Source organism: Lepidothrix coronata, unplaced genomic scaffold, assembly GCF_001604755.1.
Source record: "Lepidothrix coronata isolate B3197 unplaced genomic scaffold, Lepidothrix_coronata-1.0 Scaffold33, whole genome shotgun sequence".
Lineage (NCBI taxonomy): Eukaryota > Metazoa > Chordata > Aves > Passeriformes > Pipridae > Lepidothrix > Lepidothrix coronata.
In genome coordinates this window covers 6,469,624-6,489,480 of record NW_016690213.1, presented here as the reverse complement: position 1 = coordinate 6,489,480, position 19,857 = coordinate 6,469,624, and the positions used below count along the sequence as shown (strand labels likewise).

Genomic DNA, 19,857 nt, shown 5'->3' with positions numbered 1-19,857 from the left:
CGAAATCCCTCCCCCAGGCCTGTTCTACTTCCAGCATTTGCTGCTGGCTCACTTTGATGGACAGTTGCAGGAGTTTCTTAAGGAGAAATTTATGTGACACTGCTGCACTTAGGGAAAGTCTGAAAATAGGCTTTTTTCTTTTCCTTCACTCCTGCTTGTGCACTAGCTTTGCTCAAACTGAAAAAACACTGCAAAGGTATACTTGAGTGTTTGGTTTCTAAAGCCTGGGCAAAATCATTCACAAGGTCACCTGTGAAGCAAAACAACTCCAGATGGAACTAAGCATAGGATGCTTGGGCCAAACACATGATGTTGATTACATGAGTATTGATTTAGGGGCGCTTGTGGTATAGAGGATAACAGGGATAATGTTGAATACAAACTCATGCTCTCTTGCTGATAAACAGCCCCAGAACGCAGTATATCACAATGCATAAGGAAGACCCAGCAGGTCATGTTTGGATTGTACCTGCTGCACAATTCCATTCCATTTTTAGAAAATCTCTCTTTTATTTTTAAATTAACCTTACACCTGCTATACATTGCCCACCTACTTTACTCCAGTTGAAATTTGTTTGCTCTTCAGTCTGTATGCTGGCTGGGTGTTGAAACCACCCCCAAGTTTTTGGACAGTAACATAAAAAAATCCTCCCACGGCCCTCCCTCACCACTAGACTCATTTTTTATAACATACGTTGTCCCTGCTAACCTTGGCCATACCCTATCCTTTGCTGCAATACCAATGCTGCTGACCACACTGTTGTCAGTTGGTTACTTGTGGTGTAAAAGCACAAGCAGCAGCATTTAAGATGTACAGTATTGCAGAAAGCCAGTTACATTCATGGCCTTCTTTGCCTCTTCTCCTTTGGGCGGGGATTACTGGAAGCCCAGCGGCTTCCAGTTTGGGATAGTTACTTTTATCTTTTCCCTGGTTTATCTCTTGAAAAGCTGATTTCCCAGTATACTGGAGGAGCTACGGAAGCATCAGATTCTTGTGTTGTATGCAGTGAGGGACAGTAATGCTCAAGCACAGTTATTCAGGCTTGTCAAAGCTCTATGTAGCAGTGCTAGTCACCTGGGAAAGGGGGTGGCATCCACACCTACACAGCTGCTTCTCTAACCCCCTTCCTTGACAAAAACATCTCAAGTCTAGGTAGTGTTAAAGGCACAGTACAGGTTTTTCTTCCTTGCCCCAAGCACTGGGATATTCTGCCATAGATACCTAAAAGCCATCATAATTCCTTTTAATTTGAAAGGTTTCACCTTTCACCATCAGCTCTGCAGTATCTGAGCAAAGGAAGTCTCTTCTAAAGGGAGATTTCTTCTAACAGGAGATGGAGAGAGGCAGTCCTTCTGGTTCTTCTCAAACTGTGACAAGCTCTATGACCACTGAGATGGAAAAAGTTTGCAAATTGTCTAGTTCAAAGTATGCAAAAATAGCAGGGCTGCAATTCCAACAAGGCTGCTCTTCTGTCCTTGTTTGATGCCAGCTTGTGGGAGTGAAAATGCGTAGTCCAAAACTACTGAGATTCAATCCATTTACAGAATTTTAACTGTATGAATTTGAATTGAAAGAATTTGTGTTACATGAATATATCATGACTTGTCATTGTTGCCTGCATTGACACTACATTATGTGAACATTCTTATTCCAGAGACTAGCTACATTGATAAAATCACTTAGTATAGCCGACCAAGCTAAAAATAAATTTATAAAAAATAGGCTGTCTTTTGGCTCAAGCATCTCACATATACGCCATTTTTACTTTGTGATGCTGCTATTTTTGATGCCGCTATTTTATATTTTCTGGTTTGAGAAAGCTAATTTCAAACAATAGGTTAGTTGCAAACCACTTCCTTTGATTGTTTTTCATTCACTATTCAAAGTAACAGATAAGTTAAAATGATATATGCTTCCAGTTTGTCTGATTTGCTGTGTCAGCCAGCAAATAATATATAATACAGAATTTTTAAGGGAATGCAAAATCTATGAGTTGAGAAAGTTGTCTAACCACTGGTGACTATGGTGAGGTTCAAAGAAAAATAATTTCAAGCGGCAGAAATGTGAAATTAACACTTATCTCAAATACTTGCACAATCATTTATCACTAGTGAAAAGTAGTCCTGAGATTTCAAGGTTGCTTATTTGACATATCTGTGGTATTCTAGGAACAACACCAAGGAGTGCTAAGGTGAGGGTTTCTGCTTCTGAAGCCTGGAATTCTCCAGGGCTTGTGGATTTTATTGGTCTCTCTACATTTATTTACTTTTCTTGCTCTCAAGGCAAGACACTTTTCAAGCAAACAGGATACCAAATGGTCCATGAACCCGGTGCTGAAGATACTGCAGGCAATTTTGCTCTTAATGTGCATGAAATATGTACAGAATCTCTTACTAGTTTTCCTTGTGACTTCAGTAAGAGTATCTGCTTGTACTGCAGAGGCCTGTCCTGAACTATCCTCACGTACAAAATCTCAGTTCAGGAAAGATTTAAATGCTGTGGGGTCTGGCTGTATGTTAACAAATCTATAAGCTCTCCTACAACATCAAGCTTTGAGCCTCACAATGTGGTAAGCGATTATAGAGGACTTTAGAAATGCTTCACTGTGGCATTTGTTTAATTTGACCTAGCTTCATTTGTCTGTATTAGTCACTCCTGTACTGTGCTGAGCTGCAACAGCCTCAAAGAGAAAATACCTCTGCTGGCCAATCAGATCAGAAATTCCGTATATTTTGTTTAGATGCAAGGGAATAATACTGCTCTCTTATTAAAATCCATACAATCCCACAGAAGTGCCAAATCTGCTCATCATTAGATGCTTTGGAAAACATTGCCCAGGGGAGTATTTACATAAGAATGAATCCAAACTTTCTTGTTTTAAAAAATGATCACTATCTCAGAACTACTTCAGAATTTATTTTAGATGCAATTCACAGTTCATCCTTCACTAACAATTAGGTTTGGCCAGGTTGGTATGGTATGCTAAATGTGCTGAACAAGTGAACGTATTGCAGAGAGGCAGTAGGGTAGATCTGCACATTAGGGAGAGTTTTGATTGTCCAGAGCTGAACGATAGTGATGATAGGGTTTCCTGTTTATGGGTAAGAATCAGGGGGAAGGCCAACATGGCAGATATCCTGGTGGGAATCTGTTATAGACCACCCAATGAGGATGAAGAGGCAGATAGAATATTCTATAAGCATCTGGAAGATTAAGTCTTACAATCACTAGCCCTTGTTCTTGTGGGGTACTTCAACTTACCATATGTCTGGTGAAAATACAACACAGCAAACAGGAAGCAATCTAGGAGTTCCTAAAGTGAGGTTCCTGGGGTTGTTTAGGCTGAAGATATGGAGGCTCAGAGAAGACCTTATCACTCTGTAAAACTACCTAAAAGGAGGATATATCCAGGTGTCTCTTCTGCTGAGTAACAAGCAAAAGGACAAGAGGAAGTGGCATCAAGTTGTGCCATGGGAGGTTTAGGTCAGATATTAGGAAAAATTTCTTCACCAAAAGGGTTGCCAAGCATTGGATGACAAACAGGCTGCCCAGGGAAGAGAATGGAGTCACCATCCCTGGAGATATTTAAAAGATGTGTGGATGTTTTAGTGGTGGACTTGACAGTGCTGGGTTAGCAGTTGGACTCGATATTGGAGATCTTTTCCAACCCAAACAATTCCATGGTTCACCCATATGCTGCCTCTTTAGTGTTGGTTCCATGTAATGTTCAATGCAGGTGTTAAAGCCTGCAATACACAGATTGACTTGACAGGTTGTGGAGAAGAAGTGGGAACTGTTGCTTACAACACAAGGAGAGACAGAGACCACAAGGATAAATTTACCACTGAACAGCAACAGCATTTGCTGTACTAACATATGGAAGAGCAGCTTTTCCTGACCCTCAGGGGTCCAGGCCCAGCTATGTGAGAGCCAAAGCATGGATGGTTGTTTCCCAGTGGCTCTCTGTATTTGGTTTGCATGGCGAGGTTTTGGTAGCATAGCGGCTAAAGGGGTGGTTGAGGTCAACTCACCACACTCTCCATTTCAGGTATCCAGCACTGCCCTCACTCAGCCTCCCACTCTACTCACTTCAGGATCACAAGACTTCACTTGTTCAACAAATTAGACTCCTCCTGCCCTGACCTGGCTAGTTCTGCAAGGAAAGTCTTCTTTAGAATCTGGCTTTTTTATTTTCCTACTTTGCTCTGTCCTGGGGCACAACCCACTTACCAAAAGGCCTTGGGGACCTGTCCCCTTTCCAAAGCATCAGACCCCAACCAGTCAAGATTGCTCAGGGGATGCAGAAGCTGCTCCTTCCATCTAAGGTTTCGTAACCAAATCTGAGCCTGCTAAAACTAGCTGACACTACGCTTCTTGTAGCTCTGACGTACACAAATATGTGTGTGTACACAGAGATGCACACACTTGTGGCCCTGCTGTAGGCCACAGAGGATGCGAGAACCATTCCAGCAGCTCGCCTGTCTACAAACAATGAAAGCATAAAATCACAAGGTCACACCAGGGAGCCTCCTACCAAAGGTGTCTTCCTCCAACAGCTTCCCAGTGACTAGTGAATTCCCAACAGGCCTAACTTTTCCACATTGCTCTGCTTCTGCTAATGTTGCCTTGAGCAATATCATTCCTTACTGTCTACAGTGTGGAAAAAGGTCTTGAACACTGTGTGGTTTTCTGTATGAAGGGGACTGTGAGTTACTGAAAAAAATCAGTGTTGATACCAAAATCTGAGCATAACTCAGACATGGCATCTCCATATTTTTAAATATAGCACTGACCAAACTTAATCTTTTACTTATTCTGAGTATAAAAAATCTTACTTGCCATAAGTGACCATTATGTGCAATTTGCCTCTGGCCCTCAACAATGCAGGTCTTGTTTGTCATTTCAGTGCCACAGTCTCCCTGGAACTTTAAGAGGAACTGCATTTGCTGAACAGTGACCTCTTGCACCTGGGATGGAATAACCCCATGCAACTGTACCAGTCAACTGGGGAAAAGTAGCTCGGCAGGAAAGAAGTTGGGGATGCTGGTGGACAACAATTGAGCACCAATTAGCAGGGCACCCGTGCAGTGCTGAAAGCTAATGTCATACTGTGCTGCATTAGGTAATGCCCCACAGCAGACTGGCAGTAATTATTTCCTTCTATTTTTTTAATATCTGGAGTGCTGTCACCTCACCAGTTTTGGGTTCCCCAGTACCAAAAAGATGATGACAAACTGGAGAAGGACAGGTGTAGGGCCACTGAGACAGCTAGGGGGACCATGATATTACGAAAAGCTTGCGAGAGGAACATTTATTCAGCCTTTCCCCCTCCAGGCTAAGGATGTATTCAACTGCTACCTTCAGCTACCTGATAGGTGACTGGAAAAAAGACAGGACAAAACTTTTCTCAGAGGTGCTCAGTTGCAATGGATTAAGGTACAGCAGGGTTGTACCTTAACCTTGTTCTGGTTGATTAGCTATTTAGAAAAAAACCCTCACAAGGAATGTGCAGCATCAGAACACAGGCTCAGAGAGGTAGAGAACAGCCACCCTTGGAAATAATCAAAGCTCAGCTGGACACAGCCCTGAGCTACCTATATCAAATACAGATATTCGTCTGGTCCCTGCTGTGAGCAAGAAGCGGGACCAGACGACCTCTGGAGGAAAGGTCCTTTCTCACCTAAATTCTTCTATAATTCTAATGTGCCCCATGACATGTGCGCTAAGATATTAAGAGCACTTAATATATCATCACTGGTGTCAGGTATCATCAACACTTTCATCAGCTGGAACACTGCCGAGCTGACTCAAATACTGTACATCTTGTCTAACTGCAATTAAAAAGGCACATGGCAGTTTCTGTGTATCTTAATTAGCCTTGTACCATACACACTGACATTCAAAATTAGGTGACTTGGGGGGTCTGTTACCCACTCAATTCAGAGTTTATATGGAGCTTGCCTGTTTTGTTGTACATCTTACTAAGGCTCACAAAATAAGGCCCTTCTTCAGAGTCACATTAACCACGGTCTGGGTTTTGAGGGATCAAAGCAAAACTCACATAGTACAAACCTAATGAATCAAACCCTACAAGATTAATGTTCCTGCATAAAGCAGCAAACCTCACATAAGAGCTCCACAGACCTGCCTCTTCTTTTATTGCTCTGCTCTTAGGATGTAAGAGGAGCAGCAGGGCAGTGACGTCTCTCCCACATTGGTATCTATTATTGTAATGCTAAGTGCTAGCTCCTGTCACCCCCGTAATCCTGTTTGGGAAGCTCTGCTACAGCATTTATGTTCTTATCTTTGTTTAGTCAATGCTGGCAAATAAAAGCATAAACAAATAATCTCCACAGTACAGCTTGGCACTACTGACATGCTGCCATTTGTGTTCGAGTTGATTTTTATTTGCAGTCTCTTATGTTGGTGACAATCTTGGAAAGCAGATACAGCCTGGTAAGTGATGCAATTGTAAAACTGATGTTTTTATGAGTTTACTCCTTTTATTTAAATGAATGCTGAACAGGTGATCACAGGCAAAGAGAGAACTGGGCTAATTACAAAAACATCAATGCAGTATTTTCTCTGGAACAAGTCAATATAATTTTACCTCTTCCTGCCTTAAGCCATGCACTAGGAGATACTCAACTGCCTCATGTGATATAACTTAAAGAGGTACGTGATCTATACAAACATAGGCACCCACTTTAATTGCACAGTCTCTCTATATCTTTAGGGCAAGAACAGAGGGAGACTCTTCCACAAGGCAGTGCAGAGCAGCAGCCTAACAAAAGATGCTCTGCACCAATCTTGGAGAATACCCCTCTCTGGGCAACAGGTAGAAAGAATGACCAACTCATCTACCTAAGCTAAAGGCTGAGAACTAGGCAATGTGAATTTTCCCCCCATAAAATGGAATTACCACCTCAGACTCTGAGAAGCAAAGAGGAAGTATAAAAGTCCATTGTTCTGTTTATTTCTTACAAAGCCAGTGGCTATTGAGTAAAGCATGACAGAAAAATTACTACCCATTCAATTTCCAAAAATACTAATCATGAGGACAGATTTAGGCAAGCATTGTATCTGACAATGCCAGTGAACTGCATGACTCCAGAGAGCAACCACAAGACAGAGATGCTCCAGCCCATTTCTGATCAAGCAGCTCCCAGTTGGTATGCTGCACCCAGTGGTGGTCTCCAGTCCATGCCCTTCCTGATGGTGGAAAGGCTTGGCTAACTCCAGTATTCATAAATCTCCCCACTGAAAGGTGATTAGCTTGAAAATCCCCTGTTGTTCTGTCAGGAAGCCATACAGAAGAGGTGCAAATCCATTAAATTACATCTGGCAGACATGTATCTAAGAATACATGGCATTTGGTGATATGTGGAAACTACCACACTATACCTTCAGACAGCTTATACGACTATCTCTTTCCAAATTAACATTCTTGCCATCTGATTCTCATTAGACTCACTCAACTGTTCCATTAATCTTGTATTTTTCCTCCCAAGGGATTAGCATTGATTTTTTTTTGTCTTGCGCACACACAGGAAGGTCATACTGTTTCCTACAGGGTGGATTCATTCAATAAGGAACCACACTATTAAACCTGACTTGATGTTATTGTCAATGCAGCTGAGCTGCCACAATGCTGCTCATTTTTAAGAGAATCTCAATGCAACTCTCCTGAGTCCAGCTACATCCATCATTCCACTCCATGATACACACAAGCCGCTTGACGACTCGTTAAGAATACAGATAAAAAATGGAAGTCAGGGCTGCATTCCAGGGAAGCCCTACTGACATTCAAACTCCACCTCTAATTTAAAAAACAATAAACAAAATAATTACAAAATGCTTCTGGGAATAGATGTTCTTCAGCAGAAAATAGAAATAGGAAGGCAGGACAACAGGTAGGCCTGCAAGACATTTTAGCTGGATACTCTGTGCTTTAGGTCGCAGGTGAGGACATTATTAATTCAGTCACTGGTGATCTGGACAGGGCAGCCTGCATGCCTGAATGGGCAACCACTGTTTTGGGTTTGGTTAAGTCCTACTTACAGGTACTTTCGGGGCTGTCCACTCTCCCTCATAAACCAACCAAGCTGCAGTATCAGATGACCTAGAAGACTCCTTCAGAACCTCCCTGCACTGATGGCCGAGAACCCTCTTCAATCTCCAGCAGCCATTTATAGCAGATCAAGCTGCCTCCTTTAGCTGATGCAGCTTTTTTCCCCCCACAGCATTCACTATTTGTTTCCATGTGTACCTGCAGAGAGCAGGAAGATCTCTTCGCAGTCTTCGTTTTACTACCCTGACAAGTCGAGATCTCTCTATCCCACCCCTGATGATCATAGGCCATTTTTCCCCTAAGGGTTTCCCCTGCCTCCATCTTTTTCCAGCCAGGGATTCTCTCTCTTGACCCCTTTTGCAAAAAGATAAGCAAGAGTCACATTAGCAATATTAAACAGCAGCTCATTGATAGACTGCAGATTTATAGATGCATGAGGAAGGACAAGAGGAAAAGAGCAAGAGGAATGTTTTCAACATGTAAAAAATACACAAGTTTAGATGTCATGAAGAACAAACACAAAGCGTATATTAAGTTCCTGCCTCAGGAGTTGATTTTTCCAAAGGGCTGAGGACTTCCACCTGATTTCATGGTCCTGGATTGTTTGTTCTGTTGTTTTCAAATACTCCTTCAAAACCACTGGAACAAGCTTCTAACCCAAGTGCACTTTAAGATTCTTTGTAGTGAATTTTACCTTTCTTGGATTAAATAGCAAATAAATAGCATTGAAAAAGCCTTCTGGGGCAAATCAAGGTTGAGTTCAAGTCCTGCAGAAATCTACAAGGCAAAGAGAGATGAAAAAGGAAGAAACAAGCAACTGAACAGGTTACGGAAGAGAAAAAAATGATTTTAACTGTCTCTGAGTAGTCAATGCTTTAACTTGGTATTTTTAAAATAAGTAGCAGTCTATGCTTTTTGCTGTCGATTCTTTCCCCTCCCCTTCTCTTATATCACCATCTGCTTGTTCTCCAAATGCACTGGAGAAATGCAGTGCACTGAACAGAAAAAAAAAAAAAGGAGAAAAATAGTTCACAGCATAGTCCCCTCATCGAGGGAAAACTTATGGGGTGGACTGAAATGTTTAAATGTTTTGTACTATCAGAGTAGTCCAAAAATATCCTACTGGAGACTAGGACTTAGCAAATTCACCCTTGCAGTGTTTTCTTGTGCACTCCATATTAGGTAGACCTAAGAGAGTCCCAATGTGTGTAGCTCTCAAAGCTGCATCAGAGAAGACGTCACTGGTCTTCCTTTGGGTGGCTCGAATCTCCTGTTGACTGTCACTATTACTTACTTAAGGAAGGGGAAAAAAAAAGGCACTTCGTTCAAGGTTGCTCCATTTTTGGAATGGCTTGTAATGACTGTCTGCTTGAATGCTTTTCCTACCTTTAGGTCTGTCATCTCTCTCTTAAAAATCCAGCCCCCTTCTCACCAGGGAAAAACTGCAGAACTGTACTGGTACAAAGATGTTCTGCTTGCACTGAATTTGCAAAGCAGGAGAATACATTCACTGTCAGAGAAAGGAAGCACCCTCCCTCCCCCCTGCGAAAAGCTATTTTCTGCAGGCGTTGTCATATCTTATCCCCAGGAAGAGGAGAGGGCTGTGCTAGAAAGCCATCAGATTCACATTTGCTTCTGTTTTACTCTGTCCTTCACAGCACCGCTATAACAATTCATCAATACAGTAGAGGGCAAGGCATGACACACAGGCACAGCAGATTCCTCTAATGAAAACAAATCCTTGCTAGAGGAAGAAATAGTTTGCAGGTCTGCCTCCTAAATCCTGTTCCCACTGCAAAAATGTTTTCATCACTACTTACATTTAGGGACATAAGGGTACTCAGAGCTCTAAAGCACATCTTTTGTGCCGAACAGTTGCAGTACTTCGTCCAAAATAATTTGTGGCCCAAAATCCCAAATGAATACGGGAATCAAGACATACAATTAGAATAAATAAGATTTTGCATTTACAGAGCGCCTGTCATCTGAAAGTATGTGCAGATATTAATTAAGCTCCACAAACCCCAGATGAAGCAGATTAGTAGCTTCATCCCTGTTTTACAGAGGTTTAGAGTAAAGTGTGACACATGATCAGAGCTGAAAGTGCAGCAGAGCTGGCCATGCCAGGGATGGTGAGAGCCAGGGCTCCACCTCCTCTCTGGCCTCTTCAGTAAATTGCCTTCAATGGAAAATGACTGAGTTGCAGTTCTTTGCTCTCTCTAAGAGGAAGGACCCACCCTATTGCACAACAGTAGCAAAGTCCCAGCCTGAAGTGCTTTGATAAATACCATGAAATGGTGCCTAGTTTGGGAAGAGAAACTTGGAGCTCGCTCGCTTTCATACATTTGCTTTGGGTGCTCTATTTTGCTCTTTCTAAAACAACAAAAGATTGCCCCTGCAGCAGCACCCCCCACAAACAGTCCTAATAGCTTGGCTTGTGGCTTCTCGGGATTAAGGGACATGGCATACGGAGTATCTGAAGTACTTTAGTAACTGATACTTGTTTTTATATTTCTATTTCTATGCATTTTTACTATATTTTAACTCAGAAGCCACACCAACCTTGAGTCACACAGACAGAATGTAATTAAAAAACTAGTCAATACATACATCAAAACCTTAAAATAACCCTCTCTTGAAGCAGGTTTTACATACAGAAATTCTGAATAATAAACACACCTGATACCATCCAAAAATATTTAAAGTAATGAACACAAGGAATAGATGTATTAAGATAAAAACTAGTAACGCTTCAATTGTTTTGTATGTTAAAGAATAGTAAAAAATTTATTTTGCAGACATTATCTACTGAAATTTGAATTCTTATGAGAGCAGTTTCTCCAAGATTCCATTTAAGTATTTGTTTAGGCAGTAGCTATGATAATGAAATCTATTCTCAGCATCACAAAAGTAGTACAACTGTCCACTTCATCAAATTGCCCGGTCCTTAACTCTGCTTATTACCTTCGCCTAAACAAGAGCGGGGGGAGCATCAAATGCAGCCAGGAAGAAGTATCTCCAGAACAGATAAAAACAGGTTGCTTGCTGTGTCTCTAGATGCAATTATCCACCTAATTACACGTAGGACAAATGCACAGTTGTTCTAACTACTAGAGGATGAATTTTAATCATGATGTTCAGTTCTCTGTACACAAATATGAAAAACTGAGGAAGAAATGTCACTGTAAATGGAAACAGATCACGGCATACCTATCTACAAAGTAGCAAAAAAATGCATAAACTACAGACAAAAAGCAGCTTCTCAGATGATAACTAACTCTATTAAATAATGTGAAAATTACACTCTTTTGTTCTCACATTTAAGCACAGAAAGCATTCTAATTTAGTTTTCAAGGTAAAAATGGTTTTAATTAGGGTCCTAGCTACCTTACAAGACATACAGACCTTGGTATGATGGAGCTATGATAATTTACCCACGCAGAGAATCTGCCCTGTGATTTATATCATTACTCCAAGGCAGCATGAAACAAATCCCCAAGGAAGTAACACATGTCATCCTTGAAAATATTAAGCAATCAAACCATGTTTTTATTATGTGAATGGATGCTTTTGAAAACAAAGATGCATGCACCATACTGTGAGGTAAAATGAAATAAATGAACAGAAATAATTCATTTCCATGTTTTAATCAGCAGAAACTGTAGTCTTCAAATTATCCTGATCCTACCAAATGTGAGTCTGGACACAATAGGTTGACTCTCCTACTAAAATGAACATGAAATTGCATCCTAAGTACACAATGAAGGCCAAATTAAACAGTCCTAGACTCTTTGCAAAGGCTTTCTTTTTATTCAGTCCTTGCATCTCACTGAACAATTAAGAAGTTTTAAATACAGCATCATATAGTTTTTAAATGCTCAGATCTAATCAAGAGCAATGTACTTATCTTATACAATCTATACAAAAATCTGTTCTTAATCAAGGTCTTCAGCTTCTAGCATTACCAGCAGAGAGAAATCTGTGTTCCACCAGGTAAAAGGATGTCTCTGGCAAGCAAAATGAAGTATATTTATCAAATACTAGAACTACACACTTCCTGGCTGTGTTGTATTCACAGATGGGACACGGACATCTCTGCAAGGTCCTGTGACAAGTATTACACTGCTTACTGCCATTATAAATAACCATGCATTTATTAGAGATGCTGACCATCCAGAAAATAAAATCCAGCCCCTACAGGCACGAGGAGATGGAACAGACCTTTGATAACAAAATCGGGTTAATACAAAACAGTTGAAAAAGAACATTGTATTTCTATGAAAATGTACATAGACATAATTATGCGAGTAAAAGACCATGGGCAGAGAGGTGCTTTTTAAACACTGAGTCCACAACACTGCCTTTGAAGCTAAGCTATTTTTTGTAAGTGCATTATTTGCTCTAGCCTGCCTATCTTAAAAAGAACTGTAAGAAGTTCACAGAGAAGTAGTAGCAATAAAAGAAAGGAACAGGAATGGTTCAATGACAGATACCTATAAAATCAGCAATGGGAGCGAGAATAAGAATCAGTGGGGTGTCTTCCAAAATAAGGACAAGGTGCAGCTCTATGGCCAAGAACATACAGAATGTGGCAGTTCTTTGTACAGCAGAAAGGAGACCTGTGGGTCTCCTTGCCGAAGGGTGTTGTCAATGATGAAAGCTCTAACACAGGCTCAAGACAAGCTCATGAAGGAGAAATGCACTGTGAATTACTATGCAAGTAGAATCCAACTCTGCTTCAGGATGTCCCTGAGCTAAGTCATAACCTTAGAAGTACCACGTATGCCTGCCCTGCCCTCATTCTTTCCTAGGCACTTCTTTGATGCTGTTGGTGAGAATGACTTACATAAACCTCTGGCCTGACCTGGTACAGTCATGCCGATGTTATGTTTAGTATCTACTTTCAGAAAAAAGTTCCTGGTAATAGCTTTAAATTCACTTTGGAGAGGATGACTGGATGGAAAGCAGCTTTGGAGGAAAGGCCTTGGTGAAAGAGCAGCTGGCCATGGGCCGGTGATGTGCTCTTGCAGCAAAGGCAGCTAACAGCATCCTGGGATGCATTAGGAACGGTGTCTTCTGAGTATCTCAGTATGTTTTTAGTTTATCTTGCAATATTACGTATGGAGCTTTAGGACTCAAATCCAGCATGCTGGAATTGATTTTCTCCTCCTCTGAATCACAAGTGGGAATGGTACTGAATGCACTGTGGTTGGAACTAGAAAATTTCAATGTCATTCTCTGGTTACATACAGGTAGGTGGATTTGTGTATCGCTTTACAAGGAGGTGTCATCTGCCCCACCTTGTATTATATTTTCTGACTTTGCTGGGCACATGTCAGTTTTGTTATCACTGTCCCAAAGCTGTGTATAGCATGATGTTATATAAACAAAATTTGGTACATACTGCAAAATGTAAGCCATAGTTATTGGTTGTAGAAATGTGCTGTCAGAGGTCACAGTGTAAGACAAGGGGATATGGACTAAGCTCTTGTTTCTAGACCAGCGAAGACACCTGCTCAGTAGAAACTCCATCAGCCTCCCTGGGGGAAAGAAGTGCTCTGTGATCCTTGCAAGCAGGCCCCAGAAGGAGCCTGTGAAAGGGAAGAAGGAAAAAACAGGGCTGTTCTAATAGAAATGTGTGAGACAGAATCAGAAGAAATGTGGAAAAAGAACCTTAGCAAGTTGTATTTATGAAAGAAAACTGTGGACTCACAGTATGTACAATTTTTAAAGGCCAAGCTAATTGTTTCTGGCAGCCAAAGGAGTAGTTCCACACCTCACCAGGAGTTCTTTGGTACATAAGTATGCTCCAAATAGCCTCAAAAAATGACTGTGTATGTTTTTTCCGAGTGAAAACAGAACTCCTCAACAAATATGCTTCCTTAAATTAGGTATTAGCCAGTAGTATTTACTTTGTAAATGCCAATGGTGGATTCCTAATACAGGCTTAAGGATCCTGTGACATCACTCAGAAATTGCAAGTGTTACAAGAAGCAGCACAACTATGTGGTATTTTCAAAGTGCCTGTGGTTTCCTAACCACAGTATTGACAGCAAGTGCCAAAGGCCCCTGTGATGAAGCAGAGCATGTACCCACTTCATCGGATGTGCTCAGCACGGCACTCCTGCCGAACAGCGCTGCTCTTCCACGCAGCACCATGCTTTATATGGAAAGCTCACTGATTTGACAGCTATTGTAAACACTCTACAGTCACAGTAAAACACAGCCATTTTCAGCTAAGCAGAGAAAGAGCTTGTGTGTATTATGGTGGTGACTGTATTCTGTGTAAAGGTGAAGTTACTGACACCCGGTGGACTCATTCATTGCTAGATCTGTGCCCTTCATTTAAAGCCAGCAACACTCTTCAGGTTGGAACTTTCCAAATATAGCTTTGACAACCCACTTCTGAGAGCCCAGGGGAAGAGACATGACTACTTTGCTAATTGATGCTGATACACCAGGGAGGATCAGCACTGTCTGCAGCAGAGTCTTTCCTTAAAGTGGACTAGGTCAGTTGGATGGCACCAAGTCAAACAGTAATTCTCATAACCAGACCATCTTTCTCTAAATTATTACATATCCACAACAGTATTACTACAGTGGGAAAACAATGTACTCAATTTGGGAGGACCAGCACTGAAACAACATGTGTGAATTTAATTCCAGCTGCCTGTGTATGTGTCTTGCATAATTCTGAACCCCTTGGAACTAGGTGATAATCTGTTTTGGCCTCTTGCATAAGCCAAGACATATATTTCCTTCTGGTAGGGGACTGAACATACTGTGCTCAAAAACTTGTATTTTTAATAAAAGTACAGCTAGTACTTGGTTAATTCATACATTTCAGAAAGGCGTTCAGTTTTCTTCTGATGGCCTTGAGGAGATTCAGAATTTACCACTTGTTACATTACATCCTCAACTGCATAAACCCAGTCTTAAGTTCTCCATGGGGACACTGTCTCATTCAGTACACAGGACAAAATCACTTAGCTAGCAGCCATTCAATATTTTATTTTTGCCCTTTTCATTTGATGCATAGCCCTAAAAGCCTTGTTTACTGCACATTATTCCAGCTCTATTCTGAAGGCAGAATGATTAATTTCTTTACAGGCTTTTCTATAGTGCTCATCAGATGTTTCTAACTTGTTATGTGCAATTTCCTAGCTTTTGGAAAAACATACAAAGGAGTGCCATTATGTGGCATCATATAACTACTGCCATGATTCATATCAGCAGGGATAGACCAGACCTTTGCTATCTTAGCTAACAGGTGTAAACCACAGGCTGCCAGCATGGCCAAGATAAAGGAGATGAGGCACATGCTTAAGCAAGTGATTTTCACTGATATTTGCTGGCACCAGGATGGGAAAAATCAGAATCTTAAGGAGATTGAAGGATATGGAAAGAAAGTACAGGTTCCTGCTCCTTTGCCACTCTCATAAGATTGATCTCTTTAATTTGCCCTTTCCAACAAGCCCACCTCTCAACCCATGTGTCTTATCTATCCAGTCTTATCCAGTTTACCTATCTTACCCTATTTTCCATCTATCCTTATTTCTCTCACTTTGTTATTGACTTTATCTTTCTTCTTCCCCATTTGCTTACAGACTGAGTCTCTGCCTCCAAATTTCCCATCTCGTTGTCTTTTTCAACTCTCCTAAATTTTACTTCCATCCCTTGACTAAGACATCATCATAGAATACTCTGAATTGGAAGGGACCCACAAGGATCATCAAAGTCTGTCTCCTGGCCCAAAACTGCACAAGATAGCCCCAAGAATCACACCGTGTGCCTGTGAGCATTGTCCAAACACTTCCAGAACTCTGGCAGGCTTGGTGCTGTGACCACTTCCACAGGGAGCCTGTTCCAGTGCTCAACCTTCTCCTAATATCCAACTTAAGCCTCCCCTGACACAGCTTCAGGACATTCCCTCACATCCTAACACTGGTCACCAGAGATAAAAGAGGTAAGTTCCTACCTCTCTGCGTCCCCTCATGAGGAAGCTATAGACAGCTATGAGGTCTCCCCTGAGTCTCCTCTAAGCTGAACAAGCCAAGTGACCTCAGCTGCTCCTGGTAGGGCTTCTCTAGATTCTTCAACATCTTCATGGCCCTCCTTTGGACCTTCCTATACTGTGGTGCCCAAAACTGCACACAATATTCAAGGTGAGGCCGCCCCAGTGCAGAGCAGAGTGGGACAATCCCTTCCCTCGACTGGCTGGCGATGCTTTGCCTGATGCCCCTCAGGACACGGTTGGCCCTCCTGGCTGCCAGGGCACTGCTGACTCATGTTCAACCTGCCCTCAGCCAGGACCCCCAGGTCCCTTTCTATGAAGTGGCTTTCCAGCCTCTCATCCCCCATCCTGTATGTACACCCAGGGTTGCCCCAGGGCTTGTGCCTTCACAAATCCACCCTGGCTGTGACCAATGACAGCATTGTCTTTCAGGTGTTTTTCAGTAACTCCCAGAATAATCTCTATAATTTTACCAGTCACTGAAGTGAGACTGACAGGCCTGTAGTTACCAGAGTCATCTCTCTTGTCCTTGTTGAAAATTACTGGAGTTTGAGGGGAAGGAGCATTCACAGACACTTTAGAGCTTTCAGAAATACATATCTACTAAGCACATACAAGATGTGTTTTTTAAAGGTTACAACTTGGATAAACTGGAAAGGATTTTCTTAGGGATGGTAAAAAGTGCATTAATATGTTACCCATTCCTTGCAAAACCTGGAGACACTAAGGTACAATAAAGAAGATGTCACAGAAGCCTTTAAGGTCTCTTCTGTAGCCTCATTTTCAGTAACAGTTATGACATTTTCTGAAGTCAACTGGGCCAGAGCAGATTTGCATCTCAGAAATTTTTATTCCAAATTACTATAGTTTCAGAAAATTTCAAGCAACTGAAATAGGAAGACACAGAATGTGGTTGTGTCCACAAAATAAGACAAAAATTAAAGCTTTTAGTAGCATGTTGGAATCTAACTTGATGGCTGTTCTGGTATCGGTGACATCTGAAATCATGACACTGAGCAAAGAATATAATTCCATCTAGCTAGGTTTTTAATGACTGAATTTGTAAAGGCTATATTAGAACATCAAAGTAATATTATTACCCCATATAAGCTTGAAATGTGTATAGCATATGTCTCCTGACTTATGCATCAGATATTAATTTGCTATTTTTGTACTAAACATTCATTATTACCATATATCTCATCCCTTGCCTGTACGTTCTACTATTTTCTCTCAATTAGAACTTCACATTTGTCCTCTTGTGCAGTAATACCCCTTTACTTTTGGAGATACCAGCAAACCCCATCAGGACCAAATTTATGCCAGGAGATACAAATCTGTTAACAAAGACACTAAGCAGTCACATGGATATAGAATTCCTGTAAAAAATAAATTAGTCAAGACAGACTTCTAAAATCCCAGAGAGACCTAGTAAGGGCTACAGTTAAAAAGACAAATAACTGATGAAATTTGATTTACTGTTCTGATTTCACAAGAGAAGTGGGTTTTGGTCTTCCACAAAGCTCCCTGTATTACAACTACTGTTATTAAGCTCTAGGCCCTGTGTCTGGAAAACAGTTTGTTTTGGGCTTGGTGCCACAGAAAAAAGAAAAACTTGCTAGGTAGGAGTGTTACCAAAAAAACCCCACAAATCTGGAGTCACTGCCCCTACACAAGGCTGAACTAAGCTGCAGCTTAAGGGAGCAACAGATTAATTTTGTTGTAAACTCATAGTTTATCTTGATTTGTGTAGACACAAGACACCAGCCCAAGGTTTTCAAACCCCACATATATATACCTATACATATCTATATATATATCTCCACATTCAAGAGTTATTTAGTTCAGATCTTTTGAACATCAGTGTACTGCTAATTTAAAATGCATAACAGTTAGTAGAAAAAGCAGCAAAGACAAAGCAGTGAATTGACTTCCAAAACTATCAGCCTTTGTCAATTAAAATATTTACTTTTGACACAAGTGCTAATTAGTTAAAAACATTCAACCCAGTCTTAAAATAGAGGTTCAAGCTACCCAATTTATGCTTGGAACAGTCACTTGCTCTCAGGATTAGGAAGACAATGGCATCCAGAGCAAGCATGTGCCCTCTCCCCTCTTATTACAGTTAATCAGGAACATAAATACTATAATGGAGCTGAGCCCCTGCAAACTCACCAGGCTGTTCATAATTTCCACTCCAGCTGGATTCACTGTGAGCGCTTCATCATACAATTGCTTAGCCTCCTCCAAATTGCCTTTCATCTCTGCAAACCTCCCACGCATGTACAATACAGCATGAGACGTGGGGAAAAGACTAGCTGCCTCCTGGATACAAAAGCCTGCTTCTTTGAGATGTTGCTGTTCCATGAAGAGTTCAGCTAAAAAAACCAAAACAGGAAACCATAAAAATAAAGTAAAAAACACCCTACCATTAAAGGAAATCTAACAGAGACCTTTTCTTTGTATTAATTATAAATGATTTCCCTTAAGCATATTAAAACATGAGGCCATGATCTGGCACAATGCTTACTACTATGGTTAGTGCTTACTATTATGACAGGATTCACTGAATGGATCTTTTCCTAATGCAAAGGGCTCTATACAGATGTTCATGGACATCTTTAGGTGGTGTCCTGACAGAGGACAACCTTAAGGATTCGTCCATTGGGAATGTAAACAGTGCTGAACTAAGCCCTAAGGAAGCAAGGCTGGTAGCTTCTTGGCGTCATCATATGTATTTCCAAATAATCTGGGGAGGGGGGAAAAGAACAGAATAAGATATCACTGTCAACTGAGAACTTCAAACACGTCAGAGTAATACGATACATCCGAGCTGGACATTAGATAACTTACCTTAAAAAGAGCATTTCCACATTTAAAAATATGGTAAAAGTGTTTCTCTCTGCTTATTTGTCAAGTTCACGAGATAGTTGTCTCTTAACTTTTCAGAGACTGTTAAAATCAAAAGACTTTTATAATATAGATCTATTTATATTGTGTATTCACCCATTTACTTCCTCATACTTAACAGAAAAATGAAATACAGCTCTTGGAAGAGACCACTCATTTACTTTCTTGATCTATCAGCAACTGTCTTAGTGTTTTTTTTAGGAAAAAAATGTAACAGGCATACACTCCTGTGCTTGAATATCAACTTGTTAATGAAATAATTTCTCATGATCAACATAAATTTCATAACATATCTCATGGTTGAACTTTAACATTTCTGAGGATTTGGTCTAGATGATTGACTAGACGATTGTTGTGTTGGACTGAATGGATGATCGTTGTAGGTCTCTTTCCACTGAAATAGTCTAATTCTGGATTTATTAGATATTAAATTCTTTCAAAAGGTCAGAAGTGATACTCAGTTTTCACTGCTACACATAACTGAAAAGGGAAACTGTGTTTTTAGACAGATATATATAGATATAGATATAGATATACACACACACACAAACCTGTATGCATATACGTATATAAAATAATTCTCTTTCTTCATGCAGCAGGCATTGCTCTTTGGTCCATAACCTGTTTGTGTTCTATGTGTTCTCACTGCAAAAAATCAGTGGTCTCTTTTTTTTTTTTTTTAACTGATGTGGTAATGCAGTAAGTATTGACAGTTCAAGAGTCCAATTCAAAATTACTAATTCAGGCTCCAGATTTAGAAAAAACTATTCTGAAATTAGACACAACCTTAAATGCCCTGACTTTTAAAGGCAGTGAATATTCTCATGAAGTCTCTGTGAGGAGGGAAATTAGTGTGACAAT

At 40.7% G+C, this 19,857-nt stretch overlaps 1 protein-coding gene across 4 annotated transcripts in view; it reads right to left on the bottom strand.

Annotated features, from left to right (window-relative positions):
* Positions 1-19,857, bottom strand: part of TTC7A (tetratricopeptide repeat domain 7A) — a 171,622-nt gene that overhangs the window by 18,362 nt on the left and 133,403 nt on the right. For all 4 annotated transcript variants that reach the window (XM_017811687.1, XM_017811688.1, XM_017811691.1 and 1 more), the window contains one exon: positions 18,262-18,464. In XM_017811687.1, the coding sequence (XP_017667176.1) occupies positions 18,262-18,464 (203 nt within the window). The remainder of the gene's footprint in view (positions 1-18,261; positions 18,465-19,857) is intronic.